The 15,027-nt window shown below is 41.1% G+C and overlaps 1 protein-coding gene across 4 annotated transcripts; it reads left to right on the top strand.

Moving 5' to 3' along the window:
* The first annotated feature begins 382 nt into the window (after positions 1-382).
* On the top strand, positions 383-11,697 carry LOC117910597. 4 transcript variants are annotated; one of them, XM_034824694.1, is made up of 3 exons: positions 383-682; positions 832-3,774; positions 10,019-11,697. In XM_034824694.1, exon 3 carries the CDS (start codon positions 10,046-10,048, stop codon positions 11,399-11,401), a length of 1,356 nt encoding a protein of 451 aa, XP_034680585.1. In that variant the 5' UTR covers positions 383-682; positions 832-3,774; positions 10,019-10,045; the 3' UTR covers positions 11,402-11,697. The 4 variants fall into 4 exon arrangements, with proteins under 4 accessions (XP_034680585.1, XP_034680586.1, XP_034680587.1 ...); XM_034824695.1 differs by having other exon boundaries at positions 383-686; positions 1,047-3,774; XM_034824696.1 differs by lacking the exon at positions 832-3,774.
* Positions 11,698-15,027: the final 3,330 nt, after the last annotated feature.

The raw sequence follows: 15,027 nt of genomic DNA, 5'->3' as shown, positions 1-15,027 counted from the left end.
TGAGTTGCCAGATGAGGCTAAGAAGGCTGTGGAGGCCCTCACTGGTGCAATCCTAGGGTCAAAGAAGTCGTTTCTTGGAAGGGCTCAGAAAAAAGCTGAAAGGCAGGATCTTCTAAAACATGAAAATTACAAGAATCTGTATGCGAAGAATCTTTGATGGCGAGGAACAAAATCGGGAAGCAGAGAATATTTTCCAAGAAACATGGAAGCTTCTTGGAATCTTCGCATACACGTCATCATCAATTTTCCAAGAATATTTTTTCCTCACACACAGGGTGGCGTGGGGCGCGTGGTGGTCCTGGCCTGATTATCTGGCTCACTACTACGGGGGCTTTGGGCTCCGATTGGGCTGAAATTGTAAAGCCCAACGATCGACTATAAAAACTAAAGAGTGAGTGTTTTTTTATTGTTTTGCTTTTTGATGGGTGTTGGGGTTTTCCTTTTTGATGGGTGTTGAATGAAAGAGTACAGGCATTAGGTTTTTTTGTGTTTGAGGATGATGGGTGAAGGCGGTTTTTAGGGTTTTGTACGACGATCTTATTCCATATTAAAATAAAGATGATAGACGAAGACGGTAGAATTTTTCTGTTAGGGTTTCTCGACGATGGGTGAGGACGATAGGATTTTCTATAGGATTTTTCAGGAATGGATCGGGCTTGACGCAAGGAAAGGGTTCATGATGGTTGGTGACAAATGTTCTTTGATTTGTCTGTAATTTGTAAAAAAATTAAAATTTTCAAGTTATGTGTTTGTGATTTGTTAATTTTTTTTGAGATATTTGGGCAATGTCTGAGTTTTATTTCTGATATTTGGTTTTGTCTTCATTGGCAGCTATCTGATTGCAATATGTTTGAAGTCGTTGTTAGTGACAAATGTTCTTTGATTTGTTGGTAATTTGTACAGAAATTAATATTTTTGGTTATGTGTTTGTGATTTGTTAAAAAATTTTGGGATATTTGGGCAATGCCTGAGTTTTATTTCTGTGTACTTTTACAGTTTCGTCTAAATAAATTGGTGTCATAGATAGGCTACATTGTTACTTTCAGGCACATTTGACACAGTAGAACCCTCCTTTTATAGAAAGTCGGGAGGAGGTTAACAACAATTGTTGAGAAATATCAGGGAACTGATGATCATCCATCCCAACAAATTCCTATGCAAACCCTGTATTTCATAATGAACCCTTTATTAGTGATTTGGGTATTAACATCTGCAGCTTGGTCTATTACTCTCAATGATCCGAGTTTGATAAGTTTATTTGGAGTGCTAACAGGAGTTGTTTTTTTGGGCTTCCAATTGATGTTGTTTTTGCAGGAAGTGATGTGATGTATTATGCAGAATTTGATAAGATTAAGAGTTACATATAATGATGAGTTTTGTTGTTACCTTTTTTTCTTCTTTTTCCTCAATATGGAGCATTTTGCCCCTTGTATGAGTGCTTTTTGTCGGATATCATAAAGCCTAATCAAGGGACATTTGATTTTTAGAATTCTTTCTTTCATAAAAGAATGGCATAGAGATACTGATTTTTTAAATCATCTCTTCCCTTTAAAGAACAAAATGGAATTGTATTTGAATGCTTTTTTTCGGATATCGTAAAGCCTAATCAAGGGACATTTGATTCTTAGCATTATTTCTTTCATAAAAGAATGACATTATAGATACTGATTTTTTAAATCATCTCTTCCCTTTGAAGAACAAAATGGAATTTAAGTTTTTTTGTATTTGAACTTAATTTTTTTTATTTGAAAGATTGATTTGAGAAGTGTTCATTTATAATAGCTTGTATTTGAACAAAATGACATTATAGATACTGATTTGAAATAAGGATAAGTGGAGTTATGTGGTAACAAATTCTTATTTATTTATTTTCTATTGAATATCATGTTTTTGGGGCTGTTACATTTATGTCTCTGAGCACTCTTCTTTATGACATGGACATCAATTTGCCTCAACTCAATTTTTTTGATTTCTGGTTTCATAAGAAAGGGTCAGAGTGAGGACATTAAAACAGGTCATTTTTTCTTAATTTATTTTGTTAATTTTTAAATAAAAACATGGCTAATATAGTTGTCTAGCTCACAAATTGAAGAGCTTTTACTATTCTTTGGGTTACCAAGGTTTGATTTGTGAAAACCTTAACTATGAGGTTTTTGGAAATAAATAAATAAATAAATACTTGTCTATGAAGAGCTTATTTTTTTCTCTCACTTTCCTTTGGATTACCAAGGTTTGGTTTGTGAAGATTTTGTCTATGAGGTTTTGGTAAATAAATAAGTAAAAAAGTATGTGGGGTTTGCACTGTGGTTTATATGTAAAAAGTGGTATCTTGCCTGGGAATTGTATATTGACTTGGTCATGTGCCATTTGTATTTTAGGCGGCTTGTGTTTTGTTCAAGAATTCATTGATTAATTTGTTATGTTATTATTGCTTCCTTTCCCCACTAATGCCCAGAGAACTTTTTGTAGGTAGGTAAATTTTTGTCTCCATTGAGACTTGAACTTAAAACCTCCCATAAACCCTCTCCAACCTTTCAGCACTTGAGCCAGACCTCAAGGGCCCACTGATGCCCAAAGAAGTACAATTGGATTTTTATAATTTATCTATGCTTCTTACTTGCTTTCATGGTGTGTTGAAGCGCTCTAGTTATTGATTAATTGAATATTCCAAGCAAAGCATTGAAATTTTTTTGCTTGAGTATAAATAAGTTGGGAAGCTTATGAATTATGGCTTTACTTCTTGGTTCAGATTCTCAAGTTCTATGGCCATCCGTTTTGAGTTTGCAAGTTTGGTAGTATACCAATCCATTTGTCTCCATTTCAACAATTATGCATTTTTTTTTCTTTTTATCAAGACAATCCAAAAGACATGAAAATGATTGCTATTTTAACCTTTTGATTTACATATTGAAAGCCAATCAAGTTGAATAATGTTGAGAGGAATGCCCTAGTAGAGGCCCAAAAAGATGAATAGAAGTAGACTAGGTCCCATATCGTTTGAAAAGTCATCCATTTGTCCTTAGAGATCCTTGTATTTTTTATGTAGGGCAACCCTAGGATGGTTGTCTACCATCAAATAGGTGAGTTAGGGTTTTTATCTTTTAGGATTTAAGGAATTGAATAAGAGATAAAGTTTATGACAACAACATAAAAGGAAAAAAAAATAGAGAACTAAGATAAAAAGAAGGGGTAGAACTTTAGAGTCACACTCAAGACTTCTAGGAGACTCCACAAGAAAACATAGTGTAGACCCCCATTTAGGGGCCTTTCTTGCAGTTGCAAATTTTGCCACGTGGAAGAGCCTTGCTCAACCACATGTCTTCTTTTGAGAGGACAGTGCAGAATCACATGGTGTTTTTGAAGTGCCAATGGAAGGTTGACAGGTGGCATGAGGTTCTGAAGGCTGTTAGAGGGGCAAATCCGGGAGAGAGAAAAGTGATTCTGCAGATTAGTGGTGCTTTTGGGGTGGCTGTTGCTGCAGAGGCTGTTAGGGGGGCAAATCCGAGAGAGAGGAGAAAGAAAGAAAAGAAAAGAGGTAGGGAGCTTTTGATGAGAGGGACTTTTGGTTTGGATTTTTTTGGAGAGGTATCCAGGCTAGAGGAGCAGAGGGAGGCAGTGAGAGGAGCAGAGGTAAGGGAGAGAAGGCAAGGAGCAAGGAGCTTTAGAGGCAGGAGGAGATTGTTTCTGGAGAGTATTCCTTGAGATTAGGCTACTACGGAGGGGAGGAGCATTGGGAGGAAAGGAAAACGGGAATAGAGGCAAGAAAGGAGACAGGTGCGTTTTCTAAACCATGTACTGATTGCCATTGATTTTCTTTGGGTTGCTGTAACTATATTAATAAATCTGTGCTTGGTTCTTCATGTGAATTTTGTTAGAGAGTGATCTATTTCCTTTTTAGCTCTCCTTTGGGTGTTTTGAGTCATATCTTTGGATCTTATTCCCACTTGGTTTTTCCCACCTATATTAAGCCCATTGATTTCTGTATGAGATGAGGTTGAGTTAAAGTTGTTTTAGTTCATTTGATGCTCTGTTTTTATGCTTGCTCCTCTGTCATTTATCCTCTGCTCCCGGTGACCATCTGTACTCTCGAGGAGAAGAGTTTTGGCAGCATTGCCGTTGATTTTTGTATGGGCACAACTTCTGAGCTTGGTTTGCTGCATTTTCTTGGAGAAATGGAAAGTGGGCCAGTGAGAGTTCTTCGGTTTAGTATCTAGTGTTCTTGGACATTACGAGCCACCCAGTGGTTTCAGAGTACCTCTTATGGGATAGGAGGCTCAATACACGATGAAAGACTCAGAAACTTTGGGTGATTTTGGTATCAGTCAGAAGAGGTAATGTTCATGGGGTGACATAGATTTCTTCAAGGCTCTCAACTATTGGGGTCAATCATACCCGATTCCCAAGACAATGACCTATTCAGCCAGCATTTCGGTGATTTATAAACTGTACCAAAGACGAAGGTTGCTGAAAAAGAGTGTTGAAACCAATCTGAAACAAGGCAAACTGCAGGGCTCTGCAACAGTACATGGGCTTGCATGGGGTGATGATCATCAACCATAATCGATTGAACCTCTGCCTGATTATGTACTAGGGTCCAATGTAGCAAGCGAGGTTTTTCTGTGCTCCATCTGGCGACACTCTTGAATCAAGCTAATATAGCTTTTAACCTCATGGAATCTGGAACAAGTTTGGAGTGCCAGAGTGCAGAGAGAAAACCATCTCTAGAGAACTTGGAATTGGAGAAAACTGACTCCATTACTTCTTGTATTTTCAACGCTGCTAATTCTGCTGCTTGCAATACTTTGGAATTATCTCATGGAAGCAATAAAGAAGTGATGGTGATTTTCTCGTCATTATGGGCATCAAAACGGGCAATAATGTTCCTCATGATTTTGTTCCTGTTGGTGGGTCCGTTATAATTCCCTAGGCACAGTGGATATTAAAATATTCTTAACAGACCCCATCACTAGAGTGGAAACGTGGTGATGTTTCTTCCCTGAAGCCATAAGTCCTCACTCCCTAATTCGATTATATGCAAGGAAGGTTCATTATGGTAGATGCCATCATTATTCCTAAGAATCTATCATTTTCTTCACCATTGAATCCTTCGAACCATGCAACTTGCCGAATGTATCAAAACAGTTTGTTTTATGCTTGCTTTGGATGGTAACTTGAATATCCTCTACAACATCAAGATGCATGCAAAGTTAGATTCGAATGGGACCGTGGGTTGACCTGTCGTGTTTAGAACGAAGAGACGACGCCTTGCTGTTTGACAGATGCTCACAATGGGAATTATAGGCTATGCACTAAGTGCGTTGGACAGCCGTCAGGGGATAGTCAGGTTCTGAAAATGCCAAGGAGTCAACGGGATTTGCGAAGTTATTGAATTTGGGGCCTATCGCTCGTTGTTGCAGTGATTGACAGTCATAAATTGATCCGTCTCCATGATATGTGTGAACAGAATGACCTGATGGTTATACTATATACTTGAAATGAGGAAGACACAATGCATGATAAGAGCGAGCAAAGCTGTCGCCGGCGGCGAAACGCCTCTGTCATCACCACCCCACGCGCCGCCGCAGCCTCCCCTCATCACACCTTCGTAACTACCTGTCACTCCAGGAACCCCATGGTGGCTGCTGCCACCTCGCCGCCTTCCCACGTGAAGAATCTGAAGTAGATCAAGTCTGAGGTCTATGAAGGCTTTTCTCATGTGTTCTCTGCCGTTTCTTCTCAGGAAGAAGTCTATGAAAGGATGGTGAAGCCTTTGGTGGAGGATTTCATCAATGGCAAAAGCGAGATGTTGGCTGCATTGGGCCCTAGTGGATCTGGCAAGACCCATACTGTTTTTGGGTGTCCAAGGGAGTCTGGAATGGTACCTCTTGCCCTTCAACAAATTTTCAAACGGACTGAGGGGAGTGGTTCTGAGGCAATAAGGTCATTTTACATATCAATATTTGAAATATATTCTGAACAAGGAAAAGGAGAAAGGATGTTAGATTTGTCCCCAGGTGGAGCAGATTTATTCATGCAACAGTCATCTATAAAAGGTCTTCAAGAATTGAGGATGTGGCTGCGGGGTATCATGGGGATACCTATCACCTCATCTCCAAGAATTGCAACCATTTTACAGATGATATCTGCTGAAGATTGACAGGCAAACGAATTCCTGGGTGGGTGAATCATCTTGCCCGGCCAGTGGCTTTATGCGGCTGTTTGCTTCCAGAAAGTCTTCAAGTAACCACTGTTAAACAACTACCCGGGTACCACGAATGTTCAGAAGAAGAGAGGTCTGAGTCTGTCTCAACTGCCACCCCTCATGATCCAACAGGAAGCGATGATGCAGACCAAGATAAGCTACACTTGATATCACAATCTGCTGGAAGTGGAATGCTTTGTACAATGTGAGGTCCCTCAAGTGCTATGATTGTGTGTCAATCCATCAGCAGTTGCTTGGAATATACACCCAGATCCCAAGGACGGGATTTAAGGTCATCATCCTCTGTTCCAAAAAGAGGTGCCAGCTTGCGCGTAGTATTGGATGTAGCTTTGGGGTTTCTGTAATTCATAGAGGCGAGTCTCAAGTGGATCCAGACTGGGTTCTGAACCAGTTCTGCAGCAGAAAGTGCCCAATCTTGGTTGCCACTGATGTTGCTGCTTGGGGATTTTCCATAAAAGATATAAGGGTTATAGCTAACTGTGTTTCCCCTTTTGAAGTTGAAGATTGCATCCACTGATTTAGACGAACTGGGAGTTGGCCGATGGGTCCATTCTTCCATTGAGAACAAGGATGATCAGTTCAGTGTTCACGAAGGGAAAGCTTTGAAACTGCTTGCAACAAAAGCTTGGTTAGACAATGAAGATTTCTTGCCAATGACGATTCTATGAAGTAGTTTCAGCATACTACCCAGATTTGAGACATCCTCATCCCTACCAGCATATCCCTTTTCCGGGGTACGCCTCTACGTAATTCTAATTTGCATGGCCACCCTTGGCATGCACTATATGATCATGTGTCATTGTTCCGCTCCTTCTCTTTTGGATCTTAAAAATGACCCAAACTCCAATTTTCAAGTAGCTTTCCAAACTCTGTTTTTTTTTAATTAGTTTCAAACCTTCAAATTTTCCCATCCTTAGCATTTTTCTTAAGTTCCAAAAATCCGCTTTTTAATAAAATAGATTGCCATTTTCTCTTCGGCAAATCTTCTTCACATTTTCCTCGTTTTTTTTAAAATATTTTAAAATAAACATGAATTTAAATTCCGTAATTCCGAGTGATGGAATTTACGGAATTAATTCATGCTAAAATAAACGGGCTTTGGTGGGGGCCCCACATAATTGATTGATTGATTGATTTAATTTAATTGTCATGCATGATTGATGTTATTCTGCTCCATGATATGCTAGAAATTATCCCTTAATTGTGCACTAACCTCACTTCTTGATAGCGCATTGCGGCTCGTCACCCAGGTACGTATCTATTCCCATTCTGGTATTCCTATATGCATGTTTTGATTCTCATATGTGCATGATAGTTTCGGGTATTCACTGTTTTACTCGTCCATTGCCATGATTGCTTCATTTTATTAGTAGAGACCCGACTTTAGGGACTTGGAGGGGTGCTACGGTCTCTACCGTACCTTCCCGATAAGTAACTGACCCCCGAACCCGATCCGATTTTTCGTAGACCAATCTTTTCCAAAATAAGGAGTCACACTTAGGGTTTTTCTTTCTTATTTTGTTTACCCTCTAAAAATAAAACAAAAATAAGTGGCGACTCCAAGTCATTTCCTTAATCAATAAAAATCCATTTTTTTCAAATAAAAATCGAGCTCGCCATTGAGTGGGAAACGCATTGAGCCGAAATGCGGGGTCCACAAAATGGCGACTCCACTGGGGATCATTTAGAGGGTCAAGCTTGAACTTAAGATGAAGCAAATGTGGCGTTTGGTGAGTCGATCAGTGGGTACTCACTTCTTGATTGCACATTGAGGGTTCTCGAGTTTTCACTTGGGACATTGACATGTTGATCACGTTGGTTGATTATTTTGATTGGGGTTTTGATATAGCCAGTTTCTTCATGCTTCATTGATTTATTTGTTTGAGATATTTGACATGTTGGTTATGATGATTGATTCTTCTTGATTGAGGATCCCGAGATAGTTATTTTCTCTGTGCTTCATTGCCATATTCGTTTGAGATATTGACATGCTGATTGTATTGATTGCCTATCTTATTTCACTTAGCATAGTGATTCTGATATTTGCCATGATTGTTTTGATCGCCTTGCATGTATGGATTCATTGTTGGTTTGATTTGACATGTCGATTCTCTAGCTTATATATCATCTTGATCGTCTTTGAGCATGGTGTTCTTATCACTATTCATCCTGATTCTCATAGCTTGTATGTGTGCATGAGTGATATATCTTGTACTCTGTCTGACTGCATGTCGCATGATTGCCCTTCTTCTGCTTGATTGCATGTCGCTTGTCCATGTGGGCCGCACTTCTATCCCCTTACCTCCAAATCTCTTGGTCTCGGTCATTTCCTTCATTTCGGTTCTCACTTTTGCATGTGTGAGGCCTTCTGTGTGCTTGTTCTCTGACCGAGCCAGAGATTAAGAGTAGGGTCTAGCGACGGGCTATACCGATGTCTGGGAGCGTTCTGGAGGAGATCGACATATCGATGCTGATTGGAGTCCGATCATTGAAGACCTGTATAGCCCCGAGCTAGGTTTCATGGATAGTTGTGCGACCAGTGTGTTTTCTCTATTGTTTTAGCTTTTTAGGGTTTTCGGATGCACCCACACCATTCACTGTGCACTCTAGTCGACCATTGAGTGTTGAGAGTGTGAGAGCTTTCACTATAGGAGCCCCCTGGGATGTCGAGGTAGTGCATGTGTGGATGTGATGACCACCTTGCATGGAAGCGCCCCATCTCTTCGGAGGCGTGCAGAGGGTTGCATACCGCCGGAGGGTATGATCGCTTCTGCTAGGGATCTTTAAAGTCCACCCATATCCATTTAGAGCCACCTTGACCTTGTAGGTTGAGCCGTAGATCCTTCGATTAGGACTCCCTCCCTACACGTGGGTGCATCTGAGGGCTTTCAGAGCCTCTGTGGTCACACTTTGGATTCGACACTCCCTCTTTTTAGTCTCTAGTTGGGAGTGCTCGGAGATCAGTATGAGTTTGAGTATCGGTTGGATCATCTTTCGTCTTGTCACCTTGGATTATGTTTTTCACTCGAGGAGTTTAGCATGTTTTCTCCCTAGGGTTTTCGTTTTTCTTTCTTGGCTCGGCACATCTCTTCACTTTGTTGTCACTCACTCGATACTTTGGGATATGTTCATTGATCATCTGTTTACACTGTACACCTATCACGGGCTTAGTGCTTCATTCTTTGTTTGATCCATGGTTCGATTTTCCACTCGATGCTCACATTTTCATTACAGAAAGGTGAAAGGCACATTTTCATATTCACACATTTTTCGAGAGATTCGCCTTGATCACCTTATCATTCTTTCTCATATGGAGCTCGAGTTGAAGGTTGAGTCAAGGATATTTTGTTATATATTGAGTATCGATCTCGTGATAGTGTTGTTCTTCGCACCCCATTCACTTTCTTCACACCTCGATCATTTTCTGGATCATCGATAGAAATTCTTTAGTCATATTTGTAGTCATCTCATGTTGGACACTCATGTGACTCTAGAGATTCTATCGTCTATCCAAATTTTGATTGTCAGCATATGATTGTGTATCACACCTTGTCATGTATTGGGTTGTATTGTATCATGTGTTGGTCATTGTTCGTTACATCCCGTGTCGTTGCATGAGTCGTGTTTGAGTCGTTTTGTTTGAGTTCTTTTGTAGGAGTCTATTTATAGTCCCAGTCTTGGTTCAGTGCCCTGGGTTGAGTGGGATAGAGGTTGATTCGTATCTCTGAGCTACTATAGACGGATTCACAGTTAGTTTCGATTGGTTAGCTTATCACTTCTGTGGTTTCGATTCAGGGGGCATTGACCAGTTTGAGTTAGAGGATGGATACTCAGCAGAGTAGACACGTAGTGCTCGAGGACACGCCATCTGATATAGTGACACCACCTGTTATACCTGTTCAGATGCCATCTGCACAGACTTTGCATGATCAGATTGCTGTCATTCCACCTATTGTCACACCAGTTACTGTTATTGAGGATTCTCGTTCTCGTATGGACATATTCGAGCGGAGGATTAGACAGATGAGAGATCCTGATGAGATGATTTTGTGGGATGACCCTAACGATGTGCCAGTGACCACTTTGCCAGTCGGTTTCAGGATGCCGGATATAGAGAGATATACGGGTGTTGGATGTCCTCGTATTCATCTCAGACTTTATAGCACAGTTATGAGGGCCCTTGGTCTAGATGAGGCACAGTTGCTCACTTTGTTCCCATTGTCATTGAGCGGCATGACACAGAGATGGTACGCTTCATTAGAGTTATCTCGTCGGAGAACTTGGGAGGACTTAGCACGGGAGTTTCTGAGACAGTATTCATTCAGTGGTGATACGAGTGTTACACGTAGAGAGCTTGAGTTTCTTCGACAGGGATCAGATGAGTCTGTTTCTTCTTTTATCTCCCGATGGAGGGAGAAGGCTGCGGAGATGATTGAGAGACCTACCGAGAGAGATCAAATGAGCATGTTTTTGAGGAGTTTGCATCCTAGGTTTGCTCGGCATTTGACAGGAGTCCCATTCCAGGATTTCAGGTCATTGGTTCAGGCTTTGTTCGATGTAGATGATGGCATATCTAGAGGATTATGGTCAGATATTACTCATTCTCCAGATACTGAGGGGAAAGGAGTTGTTGGATCATTTGAGAGTTATGGAGGCGTATGTTATGCGGATTTTCAGCATCGACGACCTGGTTATCATCCCTATGCGAGATCATTGCAGATACCCAGGAGTGATTTCCCGCCTTTACAGCATCGTCATCCTCATTCAGTTCAGCAGTACCCTTCTGTGCATCCTCATACTGTCACGGTGCGACCTTCATTTCAGTTTCAGCGGCCACAGACTAGTATCCCACGGCATGAGCAGTCTTGCCCCCATCGGCGACGTCAGATGACTTATTCTGATTTGGGGATGCCTTTGGATAGAGCTTTTGAGCGACTCAGAGCTGCTGGTTTTTTAGTACCATTGGCCCCTAGGCCACTCCCGAGTACCTTGCCTCCACGTTTTCGTGCTCACGAGTTCTGTGCATTTCACCAGATGGTAGGCCACCGTACTGACTATTGTGCTTCTCTACGTCATGCCATACAGGATCTTATTGACAGTGGTGTGGTTAGCTTTCCCATATCGACTACAGATACCGATCTTGGTCCAGATATGATTGTTGATTCCTTTCCAGCCTAGGCCACACATGCAGTTCCTCCTTCTTCAGGCTTATACCATCACATTTTGGACACCCAGGGCACTGATACTCACAGGACACTTTGATATTGCAGACCTTGTTGGTGTATTTTGGGACTACATTGTTAGTTAGTCATTTGAGTTTTTGTTCTTTTTTATTTTATATTTGAGTCTTGTTTTATAGTTAGTGATTCGGGTTCGTACCCTGTGTTTCGAGAGTAGACCTTATTGTCTTATTTTTCGCATGATGTACTCTCATTTCACTTAATGATATTGTTGTCTTCTTGGGTATGTGTTTCTATCTTCTTTTTATTATTATCATTGTTTTCGTATCATGCATTTTGTGTTGTTATTTTGAGTAGCACCGTGTGTTGCTTTGTTTTGTCTCTTGCATGTGTTTGTTTTAGAGTCTTTGACAGTTTTAGTGTCGTGACTGGTCCCCGAGCAGAGATTGATGGCATGATGGTTATGATATTTTCAGAGTACATTGAGATTAGACTTCTTCAGTTGAGGTTCACCATGTCGGACGAGATCACACCCATTACTCTTACTACTCTTTACGGGATGATGGTGGATTTGACACGGAGAGTTGAGAGGATTGAGCTTATTCTGTCAGAGTATCCATCGTCATCGAGAGGAGTTCCAGGAGTAGCGATGCCTTCATTGCCACACTCGACTTCACCGGCACCTGTTGCTTTGGGTGCTTCACATCCACGACCTCGCCCACATTCAGTGCTCCAGCAGCATTCCTCATCCATTTCATTGGCTACGTCGACACGACCTCCATCCCGGGTTCGCGGCCCTCCGGTCGTTACAGTTCCTCAGGGGCGACCTCACCCTCATCGACGATGTCGGAGACATTTTTCAGATTTGACCATACCCCTGAGCAGAGCTTTTGAGACATTTCAGGCCATGGGATTTTTGGCCCCTTTGGCTCCTAGGGCACTTCCAGATCCTGTGCCTCCGCAGTTTCGACTTGATTTATACTGTATGTACCATCAGTCAGTAGGACATCACACTGATCGTTGCACTGCTCTACGACATGCCATACAGGACATTGTTGATTCTGGGACGTTTGGGCATCCTCAGTTCGATGTGCTTTCTGTACCTACCTCAGCTCAGGCTATGCATGCAGACACCTCTTCACCAGCAGTCCCTGATCTTATCGATTTGGGTGATTGACTCATGATTGGCTTACCTTAGTACAGTGGTGCTCAGATTTTGTTCCCTCTATGGCCAGCGATGTGATGACAGGACCAGTCACTATTTTTGTTTTTGTTTGTTTAGTCTTGTTTTGTTTTTGACTTTTAGAGACTATAACTCGATTCTTGAGTATTGTCTCTGTTATCCTTCTTTTGCATGATGTACTCATCGGATTATCCCATTGGATGCATTTTCTTTTATGGACGTGTGTTTGTGTTTTGTGATATGATGTGTTGTTCTTTTGACTTGAGAAGTCTTTTCACTTGCACATTGTGATCTTGAGGCTTGACCTATCATGGAGGATATTGAGCCTATTAGCCTAGGATCAGAGATTTGACCTAGAGAGTTCGAGATTGTGGTCCATTTTCTTATGATCAGAGTAGTACCTTGCTCACTTCCCACACCTTGACTTTGTTTTGACCTATATCCATTCATTGTGAGCTTTGCACAACATCACCCTTGAGACCATTATATGACCTTTTCATCCTCGGCTTTCCTAGTTTTTCACATCCCCTCTCCGATTCGATCGGGTAGAGTGTGAGGAGTTTGAGCCCAGGGTTGATCTTGCATGGAGATGGTTGGCTTATGATCCTTGGATGGTTTACGATATGAGGATTGGTCGATTGCTTGATGAGACTCTCACTTATTTTTCTGTGAGTATAGAGATTGATCTTGTATGATGAGAGTTGGTTTGTGATGGGCAGTCGCGCCTGATGAGATCACCGTTTACTTTGCCTTGAGAGGATCATCCTTGAGATTATTATGGAGCATTTGGAGTATGGTTGGTGCATGATTCTAGAGGGTTTGACGTGGTTATATCAGATGGACATCGATCTTTAGTATTGATCATTTGAGGGTTTGAGAGCACGATGTTTGAGACCGTGGTCGCAGGATGGGTGGCCTTCATTTCGGTTAGCTCACACCCTATTGCCTTTATTGACATCTAGACCATTGCTAGCCCTTTGAGCCTCGCATGAGCATCATAGCCTTTTCTTTCTTATAGCCTTGCTCACCTTCTACACCGGGATAGGGGCCCTTCAGTGTATGCATGCATTGTTTAGGAGTTTCAGGAGTTTTGGACCTAGGGGCGTATTTTTCTCATTATCTTTTCCTATCATTGCGTCATTGCATTTCATCACATCTCGTTGGTTCTTCATCCTCTTCTTTATTATATCTGTCATTTGTTCCACTTCATCTTCTTCCACCCCGAGTGGTAATCCTCCTCAGTTCATTACATGGAAGGTAGTCATGTCATTTTCCACTATCTATCCTACGGACGTTGATCCAGGGATCCTTAGTTTGAGAAGGTCATCTCATCAGAGTTTGAGAGCATGTTTATCCATTTTTGACCTCATCTTTGTGGCTTCTTGGTTTGCGTTCAGAGCATGTATATTTGTATGTATGTATGTAAAAAAAAAAAAAAAAAAAAAAAAAAAAAAAAAAAAAAAAAAAAAAAAAAAAAAAAAAAAAAAACAACAACAACAAAACAAAAAAAATGAATGAAAAATAAATAGGTGCATGGGTGTATGATATTCTCTATCATTGAGTGTATATATCAGTGTTCGAGAGTCGCTTTGTTGAGTATGTTTGATGATGAGAGTTCGTATGTGAGCTTTCCGAGACCTTTCATTCTTCGTATTCATTTTGTTGTATGTTTTGAGAGCGAGATGAGTGGCCTTCTCTTAGGAGCTCTGGGTCATTGTCCATTCCATTATTGTGTTCGTTATTGACGCGACCTCCTTTCATATTTGATTTGAGCGGATCATCACTCGTTCTCGTATTCTATGCTTCATCATCATCCTCATTTTCACTTCTAATTCATCATTTTTATTTCACTTCTTATTCCATTCTTACAGTGACCTCATTTTCGGGTTTGGTGCTCTCTTCACACCATCATTATACATCTCGTCATCAGTTCGATTTTTCTTCATTGCATCATCACTGTTACCATGTTCACTGTAGGCATCTTCAGGTCCATGGCTCACGAGATTTGCTATACATGTTGCATTTTATACATGAGGGCATGGGTTTTGATCATTGGGTATTTGGGCCTAGTTTTCCTTCATTTCTATCACCCTATCACCCTAGCCTTCGTTACGTCCTGCGTCTTAAGACCACCCTGAGGCCATGACATCACACATTGTGTTTGACAACTTTTATGTGAGCGATACTCGGGATTGATTCGAGAGCATTCTGTTCGTGATGGACCAGGAGTTATGGTATGACCCTACACTGGGGCATAACCATCTCAGAGAGTTTTATTATCAGATGACCATTATGTCGAGGCATACTTTTCTCGATCGATGACGGATTTTTGAGCCATGTTCTTTTTCACATTGGAGCATGAGACCTGATTGGCGCATTTCATATGGTGTACTTTACACAGGGGCATACCCCTTTTCAGTCCATGATGGTTTTTAGGCATA

Source organism: Vitis riparia, unplaced genomic scaffold, assembly GCF_004353265.1.
Source record: "Vitis riparia cultivar Riparia Gloire de Montpellier isolate 1030 unplaced genomic scaffold, EGFV_Vit.rip_1.0 scaffold785_pilon_pilon, whole genome shotgun sequence".
NCBI lineage: Eukaryota > Viridiplantae > Streptophyta > Magnoliopsida > Vitales > Vitaceae > Vitis > Vitis riparia.
Note: the sequence above shows the minus strand (reverse complement) of the source record. Positions and strands in the feature narration are given on the sequence as shown.

Excerpts from the sequence above, each read along its gene's own strand:
- LOC117910597 (XM_034824696.1), top strand. The coding sequence starts at position 10,046 with ATGGATACTCAGCAGAGTAGACACGTAGTGCTCGAGGACACGCCATCT.